Source organism: Solenopsis invicta, chromosome 15 (genome assembly GCF_016802725.1).
Source record: "Solenopsis invicta isolate M01_SB chromosome 15, UNIL_Sinv_3.0, whole genome shotgun sequence".
NCBI classification, from domain to species: Eukaryota; Metazoa; Arthropoda; class Insecta; order Hymenoptera; family Formicidae; genus Solenopsis; species Solenopsis invicta.
In genome coordinates this window covers 8,848,826-8,874,586 of record NC_052678.1, presented here as the reverse complement: position 1 = coordinate 8,874,586, position 25,761 = coordinate 8,848,826, and the positions used below count along the sequence as shown (strand labels likewise).

Genomic DNA, 25,761 nt, shown 5'->3' with positions numbered 1-25,761 from the left:
TTATAATTCCATCGACGTAGGTATGAAATAAAATTACGAGCCGCGCGCGTGATGTATTCTGAGGCGCGCGCGTTATCGATCGGGATACGTTGCAACTGTGGCGCTAATTGCAATTGACGATTAATAATTAACGCCTACGTCCGTAATCCGTCGCGAAATAATGTATCGCTCGCCGCGCTCCGTCGTGCGCGCGACGGCCAATGCGACAAAAAATGACGGCGCGATATAACGTTGCGTCATTTCGGAGATTCGTGCATATCTTTAAAAACCAGTACTCGATACATTTATATATATAATTTTTTTTCAAGCGACCAGTTTCTAATATGATCAACAATATAAATTTCACATTTCTTATTTATTTGTTTACGTATCTTCTTCATCTTTTATGTTTACATTCATATCCAATAGTTTATTTTTGATCATCCGTATAATTGTTAATCGTCAATTATTCGTGTTATTGTATAATTTCAAAATAAAAGTCCCAAATTACGCTCGTAATTTGCTTAATACCGTACACGAATTCGCGAAAGCAAACAACGTTAACTCGCTCGATCTTGTTCTAATCAAAATGGAAATAGAAAGACTTTCTCACGACGATCACGAACGATCGTCAATTGTTGTATTACCGTCTCTATCTCTCTCGCTCTCTGTTCTTGCCACCATCCAATCGCTAGTCAGCTGGAGATTGCGGAGCGCGCAAGATCGCGACTGATCACGCGGGCTCGCGCGCGCATCCCGCCCGATCTTGCGTGGGCGTCGCGACGTCACGCAGCACGCCGGCTCGGGCGTATGCGGACGGTGACGGGCGGCTGCGAGACGCCTCGCGCCGCCGTCTCGCAGTAGGCGACGCGACCTCGGCCCGTCAGGATCGTGCGGTTGCTTGTACGAGGTAACGGGAGATCATGCCGGTCTCCGTACACACAACAACCTCGGAGGATTAAGAGAGGAGAGAGAGAGAGAGAGAGAGAGGAAAAAAAAGCGACCGCGGTGTGCCACGTGTCGTGACGACGTTTCGCGGCGTACCACCACACGCAGTCCTGGTACCGTCTCCTGGTTCGGTTCGAAACACGATCGGAAGTGCGTGGCGACCGGAGAGAAAGATGACACAGTTCCGCGACGAGGAGAGACGCGCGTCGCACGACGATAACCACCAGCGTGACGACGATCCGAGTGTAGATTGATACGTATATGCGCGGAGAAGATAGAAAAATAAGTGGGTGAAGTGTGTTGGGAAGCGATCTCTACGCGACTCTCTCGTTGCAAGTCGAGCAGTTGAGGAGTACGGGCCGGGCAGTGAGAAGCACGAGGGCGCGGAAACGAATCCCCTGGATCGCGGCGAGCCGCAGAGGAGAGGACCACGAGAAGACGAGTGAGTGTCACGTAAGAGGGGGAGGAAAAAGCGTAACGTAAATCTGCTCTCCTTATAATCGTGCACTTCGCACGGTGACGTAATTTGCTAGCGCGAGCTTGAGAGACGGGTCGGCGATACGCGTGCATCATGCGGGATACGATATGATATGACAACAGTTGTGTTAGAATTTAAAGAGAGACGAAAAGGAGAAGAACGGGGTGGAGCAGAGAGAGAGAGAGAGAGAATTGACGCGATTATATTTCGATCCTGTGGGAGGCGAGCCGAGTGGTTACGGCTGCTAGGAAGCCGCCGTAGATTCTCCCCGCCGCCGTCGCCACCGCCCGCCGTCTGACTCCGCACGACCTTTTCCACTTTCGACTATCTCCCTGGACTGCGCGCGGGCATTCTTCCACGTTGATATGCGAGCTCGCCATATATCTTGGCGGTTTTCAGGTCGTTAACGGCGGCGAGGGGGAGGGAAAGCGGAAAACGCGCGGGATTCCTCCCCGAAACTTTCCATCCAGGACACACGCCGTTTTACCCGAGAACAGAATCTTCGTCGGACGGGAGCGATCAGCACCACGCCGACGACCCCGTTCTTCCTCCTCGTTCCATCCTGCGCGGCGTTCGTGTCAACATAACGATAAGTTAAATTTCCGGAGAGTTTAAGTTCGTCCGCGCTCGTTCGACAGGATTACCAGTCCGCCCGTTCATTCGTACGTTCGTTCGCTCGATTAGGATTGTCGTAAACTAACGGCCGCGATCCGTAAAGGGCTGTTTGCCAGCGAGATTACCGGCACGAGAGCTCTCGAGACCTCGCCACATTTGCATTCGCGAATGTAGGTTCACGTTATTTTCGTTATGCTGCGAGAACCTCTTTTACAAGTTGAATCCTCTCTCTCTTTCTCTCTCTCTCTCTCTCTCTCTCTCTCTCACTCTCTTTGTTTCTCTCGGTTTTTGTTCTTTCTCTCTTACGCTCGCTCGATAATTTCCACGGCACTGAAGTCGCAAGTCATAGCCATCGCAGCCTTTAAAACGTTTGTGTGATTTAAAAAAGATCGATCGGTGCGCGCGCCCCTCGACGATCGTCTCGAGAGCAGCTACGAGCCACCGTCGCCGTCGTCGCACTGTTTGTAAACAGCATCGATCGACGGGTTGCCCGGTTTAATCGGATCAGCGGCTAATCCGACCGTCGACGCTCGCTAAACGTTACTTCAATTTTTTAGCCCGCCGTTTAATGCCGCCCGCAAATCGTCCATCAATCGCACGATTGCCCTTTTTTCATCTCCCTTCTTTCCTCCCCTCCCTCTCCCTCCCCCCCTCCCTCGCCCTCCTCGCCAACCGCAATTTATTTGCCTATCCGTTTACTCGGAGTTGTTTCACTCCGAGGCGAGCTCGAGTTCTCTTTTCATGGAAATTTGGTGCATTTTACCAGGCGAGTTTTTTTAATTCATCGATTGATCAGTCGCATTATGCGCAAATGCAAACAGCTTTCGCGGAGCACAGTTGCATTTGCGATTGATCGATGCAGTCGACGAATTAAAAAAACTCACCTTCCATCTTTAAATAGCCGGAAGCCTGTACTGCGCCAAGACGGTAGTTTAATTTTAGGCAAATACGTACTAGTATTGAAATCACTTCGATATGCATTTCGATAGATATCTATTCAGAAAGATGGAAATGCGAGATAATGTGAAAGACATATGCCTCCTGGCTGTCGCATTAAACAATTTTGTAGAATTTTTACGTCTGATCAATTTTGTGATTGTGTCACATTGTATATTTTGCTCGTGCTACGTAAGCTGACTCTCCGAGGTCTTTCCACCATCACAGGCGCAAAAGATCACGAGGTTAAGCTGCCCGACAGTTCGCTAAGAGTTCGTCCCATCGATCGTTGAAAGTTTCTCGCGAGATCGGCCGAAAATCAAGGAAGCTTTTAACCCTTTCGATCTTAAGGAATGGCAGCGCAAAGTGCTGCTGGCTAATGTGCCAATCTACCCATGTGTCAACAATAAGCGGAGGACGCAAACTTCATCGTAACACGTCCGTCTTATATAACGCGATATCATCGCGAGATTTTATGTATGTATATAGCTTCTACGATGTTATTAAGATAAAGTGTCCAAATGATTTTAATATGGAATGCCAGAGAGATATTGCAACAGAAAAATACTCTCGCGCATTCTGCAATATACTACAATAACTTTACAATATTATCACTCGCAGAATTTATGCTTTATAATTTCGGGCAGCTGTCCTTTAGGTTTATTTATTTTCTCAAAACTCTATTTTGTCCTTTATTTGTTTTTTATTTTAATACTTTGCCTTTTACTTTGAATTCTTTTTCTAATTGGCGGTCCGTCTAATGTCATACTAATAAATAAATTTTTATGGAAACAATTAATAAATTTAGTCGTTTAAACTGATTTTTCGAAAAACCTTAAATTTTTCAGATTTATTTTCTCGGAGAAAATATGATCGCCATTTATAAGAAAAGAATGAGAAATAAATATACATGGTAATTTTTCATTGTAAATAAGAGTATATCCTCCGAAAAAAATGGATCAATGATCGGGGGCAATCGTGCGGGTTCTCGACTGCGGATCCGCTTTCGAAGGGATCGTTTTCCTCCTCGTGCGAAGTTGTATTCATAAACTTGGCCTATCGGCCGGGTGAGTTTTCCTTCCTTCTCCTCCCCAAGTGTCAAGGGTCGTGCCGGAATTTTGCGGGCACAAAGCCGTCCGCCTCCGCTGCCTGTCGCGGATGAAGGAAACACTTATTCCGTGGAGGAGGGTTTCCGGCGCGCGGCTATTATACGCGGCGATCCGTCGCGTCGCGTCGCGTCGCGTCGCATCGCTCGCCTCGAACGCGAGCGCGAATATTGTTCATCGATCCTCCACAGCCACTAATTTGCCAAATTACTCTCGCCCTCGAGGAAGGTACGCTCGTTAGCGACTTGGGCGTAAATGGACGCTCCCGCGCTCATGGCGTACGCGTGTCACGGAAGACGACGCGATTAAATTAGGGCCATAATTCGTCGAGATTAATTTTCGGCGATGCAAACACGCCGCCGCGGCGCGGCGGATTTCCACGGGGAGCGCGAGCCACCCCGCCACGCGCGTTAATTTTTCCCGGTCCGCCCGAGGTTTTTCAAGGGAACGACTAACTCTATTCTCGACTGCGAGGGACGTAAAGAAAAGCGTTCTTTTTTCGTGATTGTGAAAAGTGCAACTGCGAGTCGAGTTATACTCTGACCACGTGCCGCGCGTGTTTATCCCTTGCTATTTTTTACCGTCTCTCGTATATTGTACCAGATGAAAATATATTATATATTCAGACAAATTTATTACTCGCAGAATATTTGTTTACACACACGTCTAAAGATCGTTCGTATTTTATACCTAGCTGTCATAATATCGCACTGTTGCGTTTCGAAAGCCTTTACCTTTAAGCACCACCACTTGCGTTTATCGGATTTTTTCGCTTTTGACTTCAAAGCGTAACGTTTATAAATATTTTCCATGTATAGAGAATTCTTAATTTCTCGTTGCTATCGTTGTCGACGAAAGGATTTATTCTAGAGCGCAGTTTCAATTCGATTCAGTTCTAAATATATAGAAAAGCTAAAACGCTCGAATGGATAAGTCGGCGCGCAACAGACTGTGAATGTCGACGAGGAAACAGCAGGATAATCAAGGATACAAAGGATTGTTAGGAAGCGCACGCCGCTAATGCGTTTTCTGATGTTTCCGCCACAGAACTCTCGGCGGGCTTTGCGTGCGCTCAAGTAACTTTGTGCTAATAATCTGTCGGATTCGCAGAGCGCCGTAATAATGGCCGCTCGTTTCTCATTTTCCCGTCATCGAAGCCTCTCTTCTCGAGTTTTCACTGTCCGACGGATCTCCTCTCGAGGAGAAATCTTGCCCCCGAATTATATCACTGCGCGCCTCGTTTATCTCATACCTCGAGTATTTCTTTTCGCTGTCAGCTTTAATTTTCTTAGCGCAAGACGTACGTACGATGAAAAATAAACGAAGGGACTTTCCCGGTTGTCGAGAAGATATATGAAGCGTGGGATGTGATGTACTGCCGGACATTATTGATTTATATGCTTGTACAAAACGCATTATTAAAACTTGAGACAAAATAAATTTAATTTTTACGCAAATTGTCTTTTCCGTCTTTCATCTTTTTTTATTTTTCTTATTCCAAGTCAGAAAAATAACTGCTTTTCTTTTTGCAAATAATCACAGCTGTCTAAGCGTACGAAGCTAAAAGGAAAAAAAATCGAGGCATGTTAGATGGAAATAACTAAAAAGATTTTAAAAAAGTTTATTAATTTATACACCAAAAAAATTGTTTATGCTCGAGTAAATATTATTTTAACATCATTCCCTTGATTTGAAAAAATAATTCTTAATTTTAAAAATAAATTATTTTATACTAGTTAATATTTATTTAAATCGAGAAATTATGTTTAAATTAATAAATTCATTTGAACATAAAAAACTTTTTTTTTAATGTATGTAGATAGATAGTTTATGATTATGATTCACTTAATGCAATTGCCGAAAAAATTGTATTCTCAATTTAAAAATTTCTCTTATTTTTATAATAGTATTAAAATAGACATCAAGAGGATTTTTTCGCTTTAGAGGGAATTCTTTTAAAGGATAAATAAATAGCAGACATTCTAAATTTTTATAAGGTTATCTAAATAAAGTGAGATTTTTTTTTAATAGAATTTACTCTAAGACTGATTTTCCACAAATAAAATATTTTGAGCACTACTATACCACTGCACTGGTTATATTAAATCATAACAATATAATTGTTGCAAACATAAAACGAAACATGGTCTGCATAGAATGTCACAGTTCAGAAGTTTGTTAGAAGGAACATATTTTTCGCAGGATATTCTAGAAAAGAAGAATTTATGTTTATTCATTAAGAATATATGATAAGAAGACTTGTAAAATATATACAGTCCTCTTATTTAGAGAATACAATTTCTTTTTGTTTTGTTCGCCAAGTTTTCTCGGCCTTTCCGACGTCTTAACATTTCCGGAATTTAAATCGTGAATCTCGTGCCCACCTCTCCGACATCGAATGCCTTCTTTGTCTACTTTAATCTGTGTTAATCTGGCTTTGTGTACCACAATTCCCGTAAAAGCGGCGTCAAGCGCGCAATCAAAGCGTCGCGGATAAACGCGCCTTGCGCAGGAAAAGGACAGAGGAGTAGCGTCGTCGTCGTCGTCGTCGTCGTCGTCGTTGTCGGTGGTGACGGCGGCGGCAGTGCGCGGGCGGCTGAAAGTGTCTGGCGAATTTGTATGACTTGTTGTCTACCCAGCTAGCAGTTTTGAGTAATCGCTCTCACTCCCCTTCGTCTGTTCTGAACCATCCCTAACTCGACGACGTCGGTCGTCACCCTCAAGCGAGATCCCCGGCGCGCACGACCTACCCCGGGGCATTCTTTACTCTCCCATCAATGCGGCGCCCGTCGTCTCACCGTCGTCGTCTACGTCGTTGTCGTTGTCATCGTCATCGTCGTCGTCGTCGTGGTCGCCGTTGTCGTTCTAGGATTGTCCCTAGAATCGAAGCGCACACGCAGGCACTCCCGGAATCTCGTTTGTACATTTATTTTACCTCCTTCGACGTCCCTCCCTCGTTCTTTCACCTTTTCCCTTCCCTTTTTTTTCTCTCTTTCTTTCGCGCTCCTTCTCCCCCCGTGCTGGCTCTTCGATTCGCTGTCGCAGTCGGAGTGGCACGGAGCGGTGGGAAATAAATGGCCCCTAATGGATTTCTTAGACGTGCGCTCGCGCGCGGACGCGGACGCGGCGGAACTCAGGTGCAGTCAGGAGTGCCTCGGCCCTCGAAAGTACGGCGGAACTCTAAATTACAGGAATCGTTGGTTCTCTCATCTCGTCTCTCCCTCTTACCCTTTCTTTCTCTCTTTCTCTTTCGCGTTGCTTCTCGACGTTCGGCAGATCACAGCTGCGCGACCTTATCGATGCCGATGAAAACTTTTCACCGTCGTCGTGCCACCATGGTCGTGTGCGAACTTTTCGCCTTCGCCAATAATCTCGGCGACATCGTGGTGACCTCGACCGCACACGCGGTCTCTCTCTCTCTCTCTCTCTCCCCTTTTCTCTTCGATCTTGGCTCATGCTCTCGCATTCGCGGTAATTTTTCATGCTGTCGTGCGCGCGCGCACTCGGCGAATTGCCGACCGGCACAAAGCGTAATTTTATTTGTCAGATTTATTCCGGATCTTTTTCAACGTTTACCAGTCATCGGTCCCGGTGTGAGGAAGCAGGTAGGAATGTCGGAACATCTGCGCTGTGTATCTTTGGTGCATAAAGATAGACGTTTAATCTCGCGGGTTACGTCACGCCCACGTCTCGAATTTTATATACACACATTCTACATGACATTAATACGAGAAGGAGTAAATTACGTCGACCGTTATATATTTAGCGTCTTTATGACTTTATGAGAAAAGCCAGAGTCACGTCTCGAGGTTCGAGAGAACTCGGTACCTTAGCCGTCGAGACACCCGCCGGCAGTTTTTATATCTATCGTGACAACCTTATTTTCATCAATTTAGACGAACCGAGAAGCGGCATAACTTGACTGTCGTAATGGCGCGGAAATAAAAGGTCTGGTTTGCGGGGAGTATGATAAAACTAAAAATCGTAAGGATTTCCCTGGATAATCGCGCGCCGAAGCCCGTCCTTCTTTTCGCAGGCACGAAAGTTTTCCTTCTTTGTCAATAATCTCAACGGATTTCGACCGACACCCGAGAATCTCTTATTTCCCCGCCATTGAAGCTTTTCCCGGTTAGCGGCTGGCTTTGGCGGAGCACGCGTCTCGCACTCGTACACGCAAATTCGCTTGTAAATTTTATCTCGTTCTCTTTTCACCCTGGCATTTTCCTCCGCAACGACGGCGGCGTTCCGTTTACCCCATTTGAGCGGCGGAACGTTGGCGATGAATAATTCCCGACGAAAACGTTATCGAGGGCGTCGCGCGAGATCACGAAAGATGGGATTACGAACGAAACCGAATTTTAACATTTTAACGGCGGCTGATTAAGGAAATTTTATATACTGTACATACAGGTGTTGTATCGCTCATTATGAATGAACGTAATAAGTTACCGTATCTCTAAATAACTCACGCAATTAAAAAAAAAAAAAAAAAAAAAAAAAAACAATTTCTGGCGTTGGAAATGATTTACTTGGAAGCCGATTCAAATAGCAAGTAATTTTTCAATTAAATTCATTTACTGATGACTATTATTTATCGCTTGAAGAATGTATTATCTCAGAACGTTTTCCACGTCGAAAACTCAGTTTTCCTCTTCGCAAATTTCTGCGATTGAGCGAATTGTGAAAGCTCATGGTGGACGGTACACGCCGGGGCTAAGAATCCTGTACTAGAACGGACGGTATCGCGCCGCAATTGCTCTAATCCCTATGCGGGACGATACATTTAATGACCGTTTCGTGGATCCGTTCGACGGGGAAATTGAGAGCTCTCGACGAGACGGCAGAATTTCCGCCGTTCCAAGCGCCATAATTGAGAGAACGAGCGCCTCAACGATGCTAATTCCGCGAGTTGCTAACAAAACAATTTAACATGGTTCATACATAAATCATCGCCGGCGGATAAAAGTTTTCTTCGCGGGAAGGGGGTTCACCATGGACGGGCAGCGACAGACGGGCTTGAAAGGACCCGTCGTCGTCGTCGTCGTCGTCGTCGTCGCGTCCTTCGATGTACCTCGCCGTCATTTTCGCCCGGCGAGAGGAGAGAGAGTTGAAGCTTTTCCAGGCGCGCACCAGCCCGGTTCCTTCAGAGCCCCTTGCTGACACTCTAAATCTCGTTTGGAAATCTCGCTTCTTCGATAATCCATTCCCGGGCGTTCGCCCCTTTCCCGGTTCTCCACCTCGGTCTGAATCGCGCTCGCGCTCGCGCGTTCCTTGCAACGCGACGCTTTCCTCCTCCGGCTGCACAGGGAATAATAAATGCGTCTTAATGACGCGAAGCCGAGACCAATGAGACGCGTCGGCATAAGATATAAATCTCTGATATAGCAGAAATTGTTAGAGTTAAAATGGAACGGTGCTAAAATAGAACGCCGGAAAGCGTTCACGATGCACTCAATGATCCATGAAGCTTTTCCTACATTAAAGACGATTAGAGGAGTTGTTCGAACGACGAAGGAATAGCCCTTTGAAATTAAAGTTTAAAATCTATTGTTTTATTAAACAACAGATTTTCGTTAAATCGTATTGATTGGCGTTAAACTTTAATGTCTCTTAAAGCGAGCACCTCGAATAAATATATTTAACTCTTCGTACTGAATAAAAGATAATTAAGGAAACTGCAAGTGTTCGCACAGTTTATTTAACACAGTTCGTCCGCGAGACGAACAAACTCCTTTTTTCCCGGTATCCCCATCGTTAATGAAATCGTTTAGAAAGAAAGGAACAGATGGCGAAGCTCATACGTGCGTATAAAAGGAAAAATAAATATCGAAAGTCGAGCAGCCTGCGACACAAGGGCGTTCCTTCGACTCTTGATGAACCGCACGACTGTGAGCGCTTTTAAAGGTTGAAATTATCACTACACCCAAGTATTAAGTAACACTCGCCATTTTACCCGCACGGGGACCGAGATGGGAGAATAAAAAAAAAAAACCTACAACCGACTGCTATTCCTACCTACTCCGGAAATATCCGGAACGTCGGACGTGCGTTAGCGCATTCGAAGGGTGAAGCCAACCCAACCCCCGGCATTCTTCGGCGCTGCGAAAACTCGACCTTCGCCGGCGCCGTCACGAATGACGAAAGTTTCCGCCGCTACGTGACGAGCACATCGTCCCCTTCCCTTCCGCCTTCCCTCCGCCACGTCGTCCTCTCGCTTGCCAACGAACGACGTTGGAATAACGTGAAAAAAAAGCGGGAAAAACTGTAAACTGAAGTAACTCGCTGGAAGTCGTCCGATCGATCGCATTGTGTCTCTCACCGCATGATCGCCTCCCCCCTCAGGGGTACACTCGAAAGTTTCTTCGTCGAGGTTTCGCGATGGGGTAGTTTCTGATACGGCACCGCCATTTCCTCTATCCCTCTCTCTCTCTCTCTCTCTCTTCGTCTCTCTCACTCTTTGTCTCATTTTCCCTCGTCGCTTGTGTTCCATCCCCCTCTCCGACTCCTCCACCCATCCTCCCTCTCCTCCCGCTGCCGTGGTTGCACTAATGTTATTCGGGCTGTGTTCTCGGCATAAAGTGTTACCCTCTCGAGTTTCTCGTTTCAACCTCGCCTCGTGGTTTTATATAATTTTTTATTGGCCGTATGCTTCGCCGACCGAAACATGCACCGGAAAATTTGCGCGAGAATATTCGAGGACGTCGCGCTTTAATTTACATCTCCGCTACGAAGTAGTAGGTACACGGAGAGCGGAGAGCGGGCACACGAGGATGCCGAAATATAATATTGCTCACTCTGGAATTTCTTTCGGAGGGTGATAGCGTGCGCAACGCAACGCAACGCAACGCAACGCAACGCAATGCAACGCGCCGCGCTGAATCGCGCGGACGCGAGAGGTGCCCGCGTCCGTTCGCGGACGCGAAACGGAGGCTAATGAAACAAAAGCTAAAACCCGGGTCGCGACGGCGGCGGCGAATTGAATAACACACGTCGGGTCCACCCTTTTCGCCGTGGCTCGATTGTCGCTTGCCGTGTGCCCTATCAATAGTATCAATGGCACTATTATTCGTTCGCCCATTTCGCTTCCGCGACGATGATTTCCCTTGTTTTCCCCACGCTCGCCTACTATACGCTTCTTTGTACGTACGGGAGAGAGCGGTGAGCGCACAGAGTGCGGTCGCGAAATGACATTTGCGAATTTTGTTCTGGCGACGCGCGCCCCGACCATCCGGTCCCTTTCTTCCGCCGTTATCCCGCATGCTTCTTCCTTTGTTCGAGTGAAGCAGGAGGGTAGAGGGGAGAGAGGGAGATGCGGATGAGACGGGTTCATCGCGACACGATGATGAATGCCGCAATGTCCGCCTCGAGGCGAGAAACAGCATGGTTTGTAGCTCCGTACGCGCGCGCGAGCGCTCGCTCGCTCGCTCGCTCCTCGTGTATATACGAGGAATACTGTACTCCGGGATTGCCCGAAAGCAAGGGGTTTACGAGATTTCGCGTCTCTACGCCGGCGGTGCTTTCGCGGCGGCGGCGGCGGTGCTTTCGCAAGTACGCTGGATTTATTCGCGCTCCATTTCGCGCGATTTTCTTCCCGTAAATCTGCGTCCGCTCCGTCGACGCGACGCGACGGCTCGCGCCCGCCGCGCAACACGCTCCTCCGACGTACGTGGCGGTGAAAATTTGCATGCGTTTTCCTCGAGAAAGCGAAGTGGAGCACGCGGTGGCGGTAATTCGGGGAAAAATCCGTTGCTCTCTCGCGAACGACGCTGCATCGTAGCAGCGCGTTGCCGAGCGCCGTTTTCGCTTGGATCCTCCTACAACGTGTGCGTTATCGAGTTATATCTCGACCGTCTGTCGAAAGTAATGTCAAGGGAGCAAAGGGGCGATAATTCGAAAAATTTCCGCGCTAATATCGGCGCCGCTCTCCTCTCTGTCTCTCTCTCTCTCTGTCTTCTCCACCGCGCGCCGCGGCTCGTAAATCTTCCCATTATTCCTTCCCATCGACGGTGCGCTGAGGGATCCGTCGCATCGTTCAAGATTAAAATGAAAAATCGCGCGCCGTGCTCCGCGCGCGGATAACACGGATAATGGGATATTTATACGAGCCGACGTTACGTATAATATTTTTCCGTCGCGAGCGCGTTCTGGGAACACGTCGCTGTTTACCTGCGGATACCTGCGTCGTCGGTCTCGGTCTCTCAGTTGAGAAGGGCCTTCGTGCGCTATCTTGTCCTTCGCGGCGTCGCCCATCTATATGGGCGGCGTCGCCCATCTATATGGGCGCGCGGCGGGTCCACGACGCCATCTTCGGGTTACAAGCGAGGAACGGTGTCCCGGGACGACGACGGCGCGGGCGGGGAAAAACTGCTGCGCGACTCGGAGCGCGACGAGCGAGCCAATAACATCGCCGCCACTGCGTCGTCGGTTAACAACTTTCGCACCGCAATATAATACTCTTGCCTCTCTATCGCGTCCAGACGGCGCACGAGGGATCTTCTGGCCAATAACGGGTTAGAAACAAAAGCGGCGCGGCGATCTTTTTCCTTTCGAACGTATATAAGTCGTTCGACCAACTCGCGAATCTCGTGAACAGAGCGTCCGCCGTGAAATCTATTAATTTCACTTTCTTCGGATTTTCCCCTCTTCTCAATGAGACCGCCGCCGCCGCCGCCGCCACCGCTTCTCGCTCGTTTTGCACCGCCTTAGCGAGGCATAAATCTCGCGCGCGGCGGTTGACAGAGAAAAATGGAAGGCGAGTCCCGACCCCTTACCCGGGCGCTCCAATTTTGGCGCAGTCCCGATGCCACGACGAATGCCGACGATTCTTTAAAGCGATATGCCCCGGCGAGACGCGGGATTTACGATAACGCGCTGAAGAATCGGGAGATCTTAATGCTAAGCGAGCAAGACGGTGGAAGCATGTCGTTCCTCATCGCGTCGCGCGCGCGAGTGAAGCGGTGATAATTTTCCGCGACGTCTTAATCCCCCTTCTACCCCCCTCGCCACGGCGCGGCGCGGCGCGGCGCGACGCACGACCCGTGTGATGCAACTCGTCGCCTTTTTTACTCTCGTTTCTCCTTGTCACGCTTCGATGTCAAAAGTGCGTTATTTCATTCACGAGCGCGAGCATAAAGTCGTCATTAAATCTCGTTCTTCAAAGCGCAACAGTGACCAAGTGCGAAATTTATATTCATATGTATGCGCATACATGCATAGCATTTGCTTTATTTATAAAAAAAAGTTAAGTGGGTTTTTATGTCATTCGGCATTTCGGTTTGTAGAGATAAAAGTTATTTATGTGAAGAGATAAATCTCGCTAAATAAGAAATTATCAAGCACATTGTTATTCACGTTTATCGGAATAAATCCAACGCGAAGAGTATAGTGAAAACGCCACGAGTTGAGGATCGTCATAGTTTCGATATTGCCGCCTTCGGAGAGAGATATATCTTACAAAGTTAATTGTATCTATACGCGTCTGCCCCCAGAAACTCTTTCGTTAAACAATAAGGCACGAGTGCATTAGCTCGACCTTATTCACATGACCCGGCATCCCAATTCGCGTCCCAGAAAAACAAGCCGGCGCGGTGCGATCGCACGGGGGAGATCGTCCGCAATCCCCCGAAATGCGTTTCCTTTTATTCAATATTGAGAGGTGGGACGTACACACTGCGAGCCGTCCGTCCGTCCGTCCGTTCGACGTGTGTCCGCTCTCGGCGTCGAAATTGACGCGCGCGCGCGGCGATTTACAGTAAAGCAGCTGCACCGCATTTCAATAGTCTCTCCCGGCCAGAGAGCGAAACCTGATTCGAGGCAAGGTGTAACGCGAGTGAACGGTGAGTTAGTGCGCCGACCGGGTACACCGGCGCCAGGCAGAAATATCCGAAATGGTAATGACATTTAAATGCCATTCATAAACGTCAGCGCGCTACCGCGCTGCCGGTGCGAGCGGTAGGAATTTTCATTTCGACCGGCAAAACGAGACGCAGCTGCGGCCGAGTGGATTTCGTTAGCATCGCTAAAACGGGAATGTCCGTTGTGAGAGCCGCAACAGCAGCGATGTACTCGCTCTGGCCCGCCAGATCCGAATCCTCGCTCGAGCGAGAACCTTTGAAGGACAGCGAGGCGCCGGATTGCGAGGCGCGCCACGACGGATTAGCGACGTCCGATTATTGGCCGCGACATTTTGCCAACGTTCGCGGTCGTAAATAATCGTCCATCGTAGAAAAATGTTAATTCATTCGTTTTCTCGAAAATTCGAGATGAATAAGAATCGTTTCGTTTAATTCGACGTGTATATAAAATCCGATTACGCCGATATTTGAAGCGCTCGAAAGTCGAGACCGTTCCGAGAAAAAGACCTTGACTCCCATATGGATCATATTAATCACGTATCATCGCGTCGGCAACGTAATTATTAGTGCCGCCCGAACGCGGAGAGGAGGGCGGCACTCGAGGGCGCGGCGAAATGTATAATGCATCTAACCGGGGATGCATCCGTCGCCCCGGCTGCTGGGGGAGCTGAATACTTAACGACACGGGCGCATTTGAATGCTTAACTGACACGTTCGAGAGGCGCGACGTGAAAAAGCGGACGGCGTCGTAAACGTCGCCCAGCAGGACGGACGGCACGGATGCTCATTACGATTTTATCTCGCCGAGTGCAGGCCGCGATTTCCGGGACCCCTCGCGTTCATCCACGACGTATACATCTCTCCGCGTGCAGGTACAGGAAGCCAGTATATACGGATATGTATGCACCCTCGCGCCATTGACGAATAATTCAGTCTCCGCATCTCTCATTTACCTGTCTCTGTTCCACAGCCGCCCCCTTCCACTGTTTCTTACAACTCGATCGCGATTGCACTGTATTATCGGTTGTAATCAGCGATTCACATTTATCTATTTGTTCTCAATCGTGAGTAAGAGTAAGATGGAAAATTTCATTTTTTGTTATTCTAACATATTATAGATTTTTCGTACAATACGCCGTTTAGAATATTATTTTTTTAGTGCCTTTAGACCTTCCGAGATTCCTGACTTTTTGACTTTTATGATTCGATATCGGTGTCTAAAAAAAACCAGTCGTATTCATCGTTACGCATTATGAGATCGCTTGTTCTTCGATGGACGTTTTTTATGCTAATTGCGAATTACCGCACTCTAATAAAATCCGATCGTATAACTCAGAAATTATTGTGACCTCGACATTTTCATATTAAGATTTTTCGATTCCAGTTAATTATCGGAGAAACTCATTGAAACGATTATACGATAGCTCTGCTCTGCAATTCATATATTATACACGTATCAATCAGAAATTTTCTCATTTTCGCTCTTGTTTTAACTCGAAGATGATATCGAATATTTTTACTCTACAAATGCGTGAAATATAAGAAAATTTAATTTAAAACTCGATCATTTTTGTCAAATCTTTTTCTTTCATTTTTGTATATCAGTATTTTTATTTTTGTTTAAATATATATCAATATTGCTACGAAAAGTTATTAAACTAAATTACTTTTAAATATTAAACATTAATATTCTTCTACGAAACTACATTTAAAAAATAACTGTTAATTTTTTAAATGTATATATAAAATGTGGTAAAAAATCAAAATAAATATAATCTATCGAATATTGTACAATATATTCAAACATAACGAAAAGTCAAATCTATGAAATATTGCGCTTTAATGGAATATTTTTTAATCAATTTCATATTTCGAATATTTTACAACCAGTCGAACAGCTTTTATGTCAGATAAAGGTAAATTTCAAAATTTGTGAATAGAATCAATCAACATCAAATTTTTACAACTGAGTGATGTGACGTTGTTCGGCATAAGAAATATGAATAATAACAATCGAGTAACACTTTCTAAATAATTAATCTTTAACGCTTTGTAAATATCCTGCGCAGGACATTTACAAAGCATTAAAATATAATACAAAAATTTCTGACTCACCAATGCAACGGGCGTAGTTGATCAGCTACGAAGCTACGGTGATTACTGTAACACACAAACATAACATTTAAAAATTAAAACTGTGCTCAAAACAATAAATATTTCAAAAGTTAATTCTTATAGACCCAGAGAAAAATTTCGTTGTGTCAAAAAAATATTTATTTGGCTCAAAGAAATTCGTGCACTGCTAAACGGTTAAAGAAACGTTTCTTTGATTTGAAGAAATTTTTGCATTGTTCCTTTTATTAGAATTAAAGAAACAGTTCGGTTATGCAATGCAAATTTTATTTAAATGAAAGAAATATATATTTTTTTAAAGAACAACTATTTTTTATTTATTTAATTATTTAATTTGTGTAAAATTATGTAAGATTAAAAGCTTTGCAGCGCACGCCTGTTGGTCTAGTGTATCAAATTATAAATGTTTATATATATATATGTATGCAATAATTACGCTTATAAATTGAAAGAACTTTTAGTTTTTTTTTTTCATCGTAACGTTCAAAATTAAGCATACCACAGCTAGTAATGTTTGGCATGAGATGATGTAAAATCCAAAATAAATGAAAGTCCTCTCGCCGCATCAATATTGTTGAATTTTTCATATTTGCAACATACACCGTTCTATATTTTCCACATAAATATATCATTAATATGCTACCAGAATTTTTTAAATATAAAACATTAATAATTTTACTATAAAGTATCTTAATATAATTGACGTATAAACTCTAGAATGTAGTATATAAAAATTATTTTCTAAAACGTTTATTGGATTTCACATTATTTTAAAATTTTCAAGATATCTGTATAAAGCCAAATTATTAATAAATGTGGATAGAGAATATCTATGAAATGATTAAAGATAATAAAAAATTGACAGTTATAAAAATAAACATGAATAAAAAGTATGAGTTTTTTTATTAAATAAGTTGAAATTATGCAATTATATGCGAATATTTTCTAATTTTTATAATCCTTTTCTTTATGTTTGCGATGCATGTATATGAAAACAGATTATTAAATATTATATATTTAAAAGATACAGACGTGGAGCTCAAATTGTACTTAAAAAATACTTATGAAAGAAAAAGATAATTTTATATTAAAAAATTTGCACAAAATATTTGGTAAACTACTTTTTACTAAATTTACTTGGAAAATTTCCTATCTTTTCTACGTTTATATGCGAATTTCTTTTATAAGTTACGGATTAATGTATCGCATAATTTAGTATTCTGTCGTATAATAAAACACCAAATTGCGCCGATAAATAATGATACATAATGAACGCCATTTTACGAGCTTTTTATGTCCTATGTATATTCTCGTATACAATAAATGTACAATAATTGACAAATTATTGCACGTATTTTACGATTTAATTAGTAATCCTGTCTTAACTCATTCATCATAAAGTAATGGATTCGACGTTAAATTTGTCTGTAATATTTTTTCACAAATTCATTATTTCAACACATAGAATAAATTTATTTCACTCAACGACACAATGCGCAGCAGCGGAGTTACAACTATGTCGCGTCTACGTTGATCTGTAAAATATAAATATCAAATCAGATTCAAATTATAGCGACGTTCGAAATAATTAATACTTTAGCGGACAGTTGCGTGCGTAAGATAATTACAAACGATTCCGAAAGTAACGGATAAAATTATAAATAGCAGACAACTCGCCTCTAGGGTTGCTCCACCGACGCCCGATGCCGTCCTGAAGCTCCTCCTCCTCCTTTTTTCCTTCCCTTGTTTCTCCGTGGCAGGTCTTCCGTGGCACGGCACTCGCGAAAACAGCGATTAATTACACATCACGATAAAGAACTAAAGAATGGACAATCGTACGGCACTTTGTACAGCATTCCGACATTCACGTCACAATCACGAAATACTTAATACGACGGAAAAATAAAAGTATCGTATGCGCGCGAATAAGCTATGAAGCTATTTGACGTTTCGATCTGCGACCTTTCGTTAATAATTCAAAAACGGAGCCGGCGGGTTCAACGTAGAATACCGCACAATACGACGTGATTAATAAAGAGGAGTTAATAATTAATTGAAACGCGATGGACCATTCAAAAATACATGATTCAGTTGCCCGCGCAATAAGTTTCGCATATTTAAATTCTTCGGAAATATGAATATTATTAAGTGATATATCACTCTTGGCTTCCTATTATTTAAATCATTCGTTCGTGGATTCATGCATCACTCCGCGTTCCCAATTCGAACAGTGGACTGATCATATTGAAATCGAGAAATCTAAAGCACGACGATATAAAATGCAGATTCGAATTTTATAAGCGTTATATATAGAAATAATTTTTGTTGACGAAAATCGCGACAAAACAGTGATTTCTACTGCTTATTGCTTCGATTCGCGTAAATCTTTTCAACAGACAAATACTTTCAATAGTATAAAATATTTGCTTCGCTCGATATGTAGCTCAGACTTAATCGTGTATCATTAATTACGAAGGCTAATAGCTCGATAATCGCTAATTGTAGTACAACTTGCGAAACGGAGAACGATCGCGTTTCACGAGATAACACACTTGCGCCGCTACCTGCTCGCTCGAGTCTCGAACGCGAATGATAGCACGGTGACCTTGCGTAAACACAGCGTGCGCTCGCTGTACACAAGAGAAACAAACTCCAAAGCCGTGTGTCAGCCAAATTCCTCGAAATGTCTAAAGCGTCGTATACGCATGCTGAATATTATCTCGCACTTGAAACTAATTATTAACAAGAGCTCGACTCTTCGCGTGCATTTTTGTTAACCCTGAAGATATCGCGTGAAAAAATGTTACCAAGATGAGTCTCTCTCGTTTTCGATTACTTTTTCGTTGTTTTATTTAAAGTGGTTCAAAAAAAATCTTTAAAAATGCATGAATATATTTTCGAATTTCTAAAACAAGTGTCCGTACCTTATTTTGAAAAAATAAAATAAAATAAAATGTAGCAATTTGATTAGCTTTGAAAATTCGAGAAACTTTTATGAATAAAAATCGGTTGGATATGGAATACCTATGATGGTACCTTAAAAGTGAAAAAAATAATTCAATCAGGCGTACTTTTTGCGCTTACCATACAATTAAAAAATTACGATTTAATCACGATCGATAAATACTGCTAAAGAAATAATTTATAATTCCCATTCTACATATATTCGTTTCAGTTTTTACTTGTACAACCAAATAAAATCCCGCAAAAATATTTACTTTCATAAATAACAGTTTAATATGATGTTTACCGAATTGCAGCGTAAAATAATTAATTAGTTAATTATAAGAACCGTAGAGAAGGATCATGTTTCGAGGGGTAATGCGACGACAGAGAGGGCGGCTCACGTCGCTGTCTGTCTGCTCGAGGCTTGTCGCGCGAATGACAGCAAGATGTATACAACAATACGCTGTACGTTGCAGATAACGAACTCCGAGTGTGCCAGCCCAACGCTCATCGTCGCTACGAAACATTTGACGTACTCGAAAATAAACGCACGCGGATTATTTTATTCCTGGTATTAATTTTCATTGAATGGGCTATTATCGTACATTATCTACGTTTCTTCTCGCAGACTCGTTCGCGTTGCTTGAGATAACGGAGTAATTCCGTAATTCGATTGAGGGCGTTCCGGAAACCTAATAGAAATATTGTCACTTGAATCCCCAATTCGGCGAGTACGCTGCAATTTTAACGGAAACGGACTTTGACTATTAAAATGGCTTTGTCGGATGTCCGCGGTCGGACATAATTAAAATTCATCCGGTGGACGAATGTAAATCTACAAATTTACAGTGTGTTCGCGTGTGGGTATGTCTGAACGTGTCCTCGGATCCCTCATATTCCCGCAATTTTGCGCTTAATGACGTAATTCTGTACTCGCCGTTACGGAGGTGACGTTAAAAAGTATCCTCATAATCGTGGAAAAGAGCAGGGGCACGGTCTCGCCTGCATTATGCGCATTACGAAGGTATTCGCGGCGTTAATTTCAATCCGTCAGAATGTTAAGAGCAACGACAGTGGACGAGCATTTAAAAAGTTATTCTTACCACGTTGCTTTAATAACTTCAAGATGCTTTTTACGTTAGAAAAATATTTGCCGTCATCCTCGCGAATCGAAAAATCGAGAGAGATATCTCAATAATTTCTATATGCGAATTGAGAATAGATAGAAACGAAGAGTACTCTTAATCGGGAGCAGTTTAAAATTTTAAGCGGTTTTTATTTAAACGGAGAATCTTAATTTCAGCTTCATCAAGATATCGGAATATTTACCATCGAATATTGACAAAATTACCGGAAGGGATAAAGTTCAATCATCGCGAGCTCCTACCGAGGGCGATTCGATTCGCGACTGCAGATTACACGAAGGACCTCATTAGCGCGAAACACGGGTGCGAAATTTCCGGGACACCGCGTATGTCCCGGATATGTAAGCTTCCCAGTCGGAAAATCGCGACTTAATCCTCGAGCGGCACGATACGTACCGAATGCACGAGCGATCGACTTAGGACGTTAAACCGGGCTTAATTCTTTCACATGAACGTGACTACCGGGTACGCCCGGTTCTTTTTACTCCCTTCTTCTTCTTCGTTCTTGTTTTTTCTATTTTGGTAGAAATAATCCTCATTGCGTATGCTTTTTCCCCGACGAACCGGCGGGGGAATCTCCTACGCACGCGATATTCTTTCCGCTGCCTACGAAAACACCACGCTCCGCTTACCGAGCCACTTCCTAACGACCTTTGAATACACCTTGCGCTCTTTCTGCCTTTCAGCATTTTCTTGCGTCCCTTGCTCCCCTCCCCGTCCTCTCTCATCTTTCGAGAAGAAACTTTCGCCGATCCCACCTCGCTTTGGCGTGTAAAAACCTTTGAGATGCAGATCGAAGTTTAACTCTCTCGGAATGTAAAGTACACTATTGCCGACGGCGCAAACGTGATTTCGGTATCGCGAAACTGGAATTTTGCACGCGGATCCGATGTACTCTCGCGAGAGCTGGTCAAGAGAGAGAGAGAGAGAGAGAGAGAGAGAGAGAGAGAGAGAGGAGAGAAAGAGAAGAGAGCCAGAACGATATTTTGCTTTAATTAAAAATAACGGGTCTCCGTGCAATTGTGTTCGTCGTGTACTGTTACGGCGCTTGAGTCCGAGGGTCAACGAGAGTTGGCGGAGTACACTCGGAGTACAGAGTACGGGGACTTAATGTCGTCGACGACGAAATCGTCGTTCCGCCGAATCGGCTTAATTAGAACCTTATCCAACTTGCGCCGCGCGCCAAACGACTCCTTAATGCTTAACAATAATGCGAAATGGTATCCGAGTTTCCGACAGTTCCGGTAAGCGTGGAGAGTCACCCTTGCACTTTCGTGAAATTCACCACGTTGGGAACATTGCCGGGGCGCGTTTAATAATTAGAAATTTCGCGGGAAACAGTGGAGCAACGAGCGAGGTACGAAGGGGTTAAAAGCGCGGCCGGTATAATATTTCGATTAACGGGCTCGTCGCAAACCTGAAATGGCAAAAGTCTTTTGTCAGTGCAACTCCCAATTTGCTGCGTTCATCAGCAGTCGCCCTCTCGAGGGCGGGAAGAACTCGATAAAGCGATGAAAAGAATCGTAAGAAGCGAAGCGCCTTGTGCCTGAGGCTTTATTACGCTTCGTGATTTTGGTCAGTGAGGATGAAACTTTCTAACGTTATATAACCCAAGGGCAACCTGCCTGATGAATATTTGCGTATGTAAACTACAAAAATTAAAGTATCGAATCGAATAAATAGAGGGGGGAGGGGGGAGGGATCGTTTACAGATTTCTTCATGTCAAACATTCACTTTACACGTTATTGCGAACGAGAAAGGAAGAAGAAAAGTCGAGAACGTCCGGTTGAAAAATGACGAGGGGCTGCAATCGCGGTCTCCGCCGAGAAAATCTATCATTCCCCGGGAACGCCGGATAGAACTTACTTTAGTTTTTAATGGAACACGTGCTACTATCCAGCCATATGAATTATGCGAGCTCCTTGAACGTCTATAGCAGAACTAAAGCGCTCGATCGAGCTTTTCTATAAAAGTGGTCAAGGATAGGAAGCAGAAAGAGAGAGAGAGAGAGAGACAGAGAAATGTATATAGCGAGAAAGTGGCGTGCTCTGAGATTTCCAAATCACGCAAATGGACAAAGAGGAATAGCGGGGGAAGGAGGAGGATAAACGCGATGCGAGAGATACGGGAGAATTAAGCGGACGCTGTTTCGCCGTTTAGGGTCGTCGAGGGAATTTAATGGGTCCCATCGGATGCAACATGTGCCTGAGAATCGTATCTATTATGCAGCCGTATACTCGGACTGATCGAGAGCAACGGACAAGAGCATTCGCTGCTCCGATTGCTGCCGCGTACTCGCGAGAAATTGACCTCCGGGTCCTCTCATCGAGACCCTTGGCACGACATTTCGACGTTGTTTCTTCGCGCGATAGCGTTCGTGAACCGCGTCGTAAACGACACGGTTCACGATTACTGCGTCGACTGTCGGCGTATAGACGAGACCCTGATATCCTGGCGCGGCGAATCCGCTCTCTCCCGTCGCGATGAAGCGACCGACAAATATTTGAGGGCGACGGGCAATTATGTGAAAAGGTATTGTAGCGCGTTAACAAGCGTCGCGCAGCTACCAAGATTTAAGATATGTACCTTTCCTGGGTACCTTCGTTTCCGGGCAGACGTTTCCCGCGAGTCGATGGAGCGAGCGGGCGCTATATACCACTTTACGTCAGCGGTTCTCAGACTTTCTTGCCTGCTGAAAATCCCAGTCCGGAGTTTGCCTTGATTATACATTTAGTCGGGCATTAACTTTTTTTTTCTCTCGTACATATTTATTAACAACATAACTTCCGCAATTTCTTTCCCATTTAGACCTGAGCGTTGAAAAGAATTGAAATCCTCTTTCCCGTTTGTTTCCACCATAATGCGTTAACTTGCACATTTCTGCACGGGCTCGTCGACCGTTATATTAGATAGGTATACAAAACGCATAAATTTTAATAAATATGATATTTCGAGGAGCAAATATAAAATCACCAGTCGCGCCGGAGCTTCGCCGGAGTTTCAGCACCGCTGGCTGCGAGCGTTGCATCGTTACCGTAATCCGCGAACATAAGTACATACGTGGATACGCGCGAGCGAAAGATAAGAAATTCAATGTAAATAACGCGCTCAACGGCGAGAATGACTCGGAAGGGGGATGCGCGAGCGTGACGTGAGCGAAAATTCTTCTCTCAAGTCGAGTTACGTAACACGCGCAGCTGCGTGGAAACAGCTCAGAAGTGTACGAGGAAAGGGGGCAGGAATGACACGACGGTTAGCCTGGCGCGATACAACGGATAAACCTGTTCGTGTCGGTTTTTCCACGGGTTTTCCCCCGTGACGCCCTATTTTACACGCTGGTCGATATTAATTTGCGAACGTGGAACGCGGCGGGGATCTAACTGTCGGTCGTCGTACGTTCTACGGTTTAAATGCCGCGTAAGAGATGCGGAGGGACGTTGATGCTTGCCAGCTCCCGTCGTCTCTTCACACCGCGCGATCGCTGTCGATACCTTTTCAATAAAATTCGAGTTAGATATCGACTGGCAGATGAACTGTGGCATCGTTCGATCATCCTTCGTTCCCACGACGGCCTTCGCCACGTCCACGTTTCCATGGATCGAGTTTGAGAATCCTCGTGACGGCGCGCGATCCTGCAAAGACTTCTAATTCTATCGGCCGAACCTAAACGTGCGTAATAAATCTGCCTCGATGCTCCCCACGGCAGATTTATCTGTGCCGTTCTCGCGACCGCAACACGCAGCGTAAACAAGATCGATTGAGCGTAGTCTGTAAAGTTTTCCAGATGTGATTTAATATCCTGGTTAGTTGTACGAGAAAGTAATTTCAGCGGGCAGTGACATTAAATAAACGGCGAGAATGAGAGAGGGGCGATTACAACGCGAATTGCGAGATTTTTAAGTCCATCGAGCCGAAACGCATTACAGGATTATCGTTGCGAATTAACCCCATACGTATTTCAAAGAGAACCGTCGTAATTATTAGGCAGCTATCCCCACGTGAATGTCTCGCGAGATCTCCTCGCGACGACGAAGTTACGCACGCCCGTTGGGGAAGATGAAATTAACGAGGTTGATCGGCTTCCTCGAACGACTGATTTAACGCAGTTTCCAGTTTCCTTTGCTCCCCCTGCACCATCTCGGAACTTTCACCGAGCACGCCGAATCTAATAGTCGGTCTCCCGTTAAAACAATCATCACGTATTTCCACCCTATTTGTGCGAACGTTCTACGATCCCCCGGCTAACGCCCCCGTGACGTTGCCGCGCGTATTTTTTCCACGTAATTGTTAACATACCGCGGCGATTCTCTTTCGCAAAACGCACACGACAGAATTGTTGCTATTTATTAGAACGAATTCAATTAGTTAGAGAAAAGTCGCTGATCCTGACATAAGGTTCTAAACATTGCATTTTATATATTAATACTGATAAGAAACATTATCTGCTTAAATAAATTAATTATATTAAAGAAGTAAAAACCTAGGTTTTATGGAGTTTATACATTTATGACTTTTTCTATATAAAATTTATATACATATAATACATAAACAAAGCGATAAAAGTCGATATCGGCGATCTTTCTCTATATATTGATAACTTTTATATAAAAAGAAGTTTTAGACATTAATTATTTCATGTTGAATTTATATAATTGATAATTCTCATGTCTCGTGAATATTTATGTAAAGAGAGGCAAGAGAGAGACAGACTCACAGAAACGATAAGAAGGAGAGAGAGAGAGAGAGAGAGAGAGGCTGCTGGCCGGCTCTTGTAACAATTTAGAAGTAGTGAATAAATACTGACCAATCTATAAATCAATATCGTCGAAGAGACCCGCTGCGGGACCGTGTCATTACCTGCCTCGACGGCAGGAGGGTTAATCCGTTCATTTCCGGCTTTCGGGATGTTTCGAGATTTTGGGAGATTGGGTCAACCGAACAGTATCATCGACGTGTTTACGCGTTGTTCGTTACGCCCGGCAATTTTTCAAAGAACCGAGAACGTTTTCGGGACAAACGGCCTGGTGCGATGCCAAAAGGAAGTCAAAACTTTACGTTACCACCCTCGTTTCGGACCGCTCCCGCTCTCCCCCCCCCGTCCTCCTCGTCCGATACTCGCTATTCTCATCACGCACGCGGTACACTTGCCTCGGGTATCGAGTTGACGAGCCGAGGAATTAATTGATACTGACAGGCTATACGGCTGCAATTAAATGCGCCGACTCCAGCCTATGTGCATAATGATGTTCATATTCCTATTATGCTGGACCCCCCACCATCGAAAATCGAGTTCTTATCCAGTCAATTTAGTGCTATTTAAGCGCTAATTTAATGTTTCTTAACCCTTCGTGGTCAAAATGACCCCAACGTATTTAACTGATTACCGTGTTCACAGTGATAAGCGTAATGCAACAAGTAACTCACTCACTGGTCGATTGCGTCGTCATTGCCTCGGTCCTCACTACTTCCGGGCGTCCCTCTTTCCTGCTTTCTGCTGTAGCATGCATCCTTGGTCGCATCCGTACTGCCACTATCACTATCACTAACACTATCACTAACACTCGAGCGGCGTACATCTGAAAACGATCAGGTTAAATTATTGCGATGCCGTTCATGAATT

At 44.6% G+C, this 25,761-nt stretch overlaps 2 protein-coding genes across 15 annotated transcripts in view; one reads left to right on the top strand and one right to left on the bottom strand.

Annotated features, from left to right (window-relative positions):
• LOC105194313 (SET and MYND domain-containing protein 4) overlaps nt 1–25,761 on the bottom strand; it is a 123,185-nt gene that overhangs the window by 47,931 nt on the left and 49,493 nt on the right. For 5 of the 13 annotated variants that reach the window (XM_039458090.1, XM_039458091.1, XM_039458089.1 and 2 more), the window contains 2 exons: nt 25,566–25,717; nt 16,032–16,076 (listed from right to left, as the gene is read on the bottom strand). In XM_039458090.1, coding sequence (XP_039314024.1) covers nt 16,032–16,076; nt 25,566–25,717 — 197 coding nt within the window. Of the gene's footprint in view, nt 1–16,031; nt 16,077–17,726; nt 22,121–25,565; nt 25,718–25,761 lie in introns of those variants that run through there. The other 8 variants (XM_039458087.1, XM_039458088.1, XM_026135782.2 and 5 more) reach the window with 3 other exon arrangements.
• Nucleotides 840–25,761, top strand: part of LOC105197151 (growth factor receptor-bound protein 14) — a 273,307-nt gene continuing 248,385 nt past the window's right edge. For both annotated transcript variants that reach the window (XM_026135790.2, XM_039458098.1), the window contains exon 1: nt 840–1,369. The gene's annotated coding sequence lies outside the window, so the exon portion shown is untranslated. The remainder of the gene's footprint in view (nt 1,370–25,761) is intronic.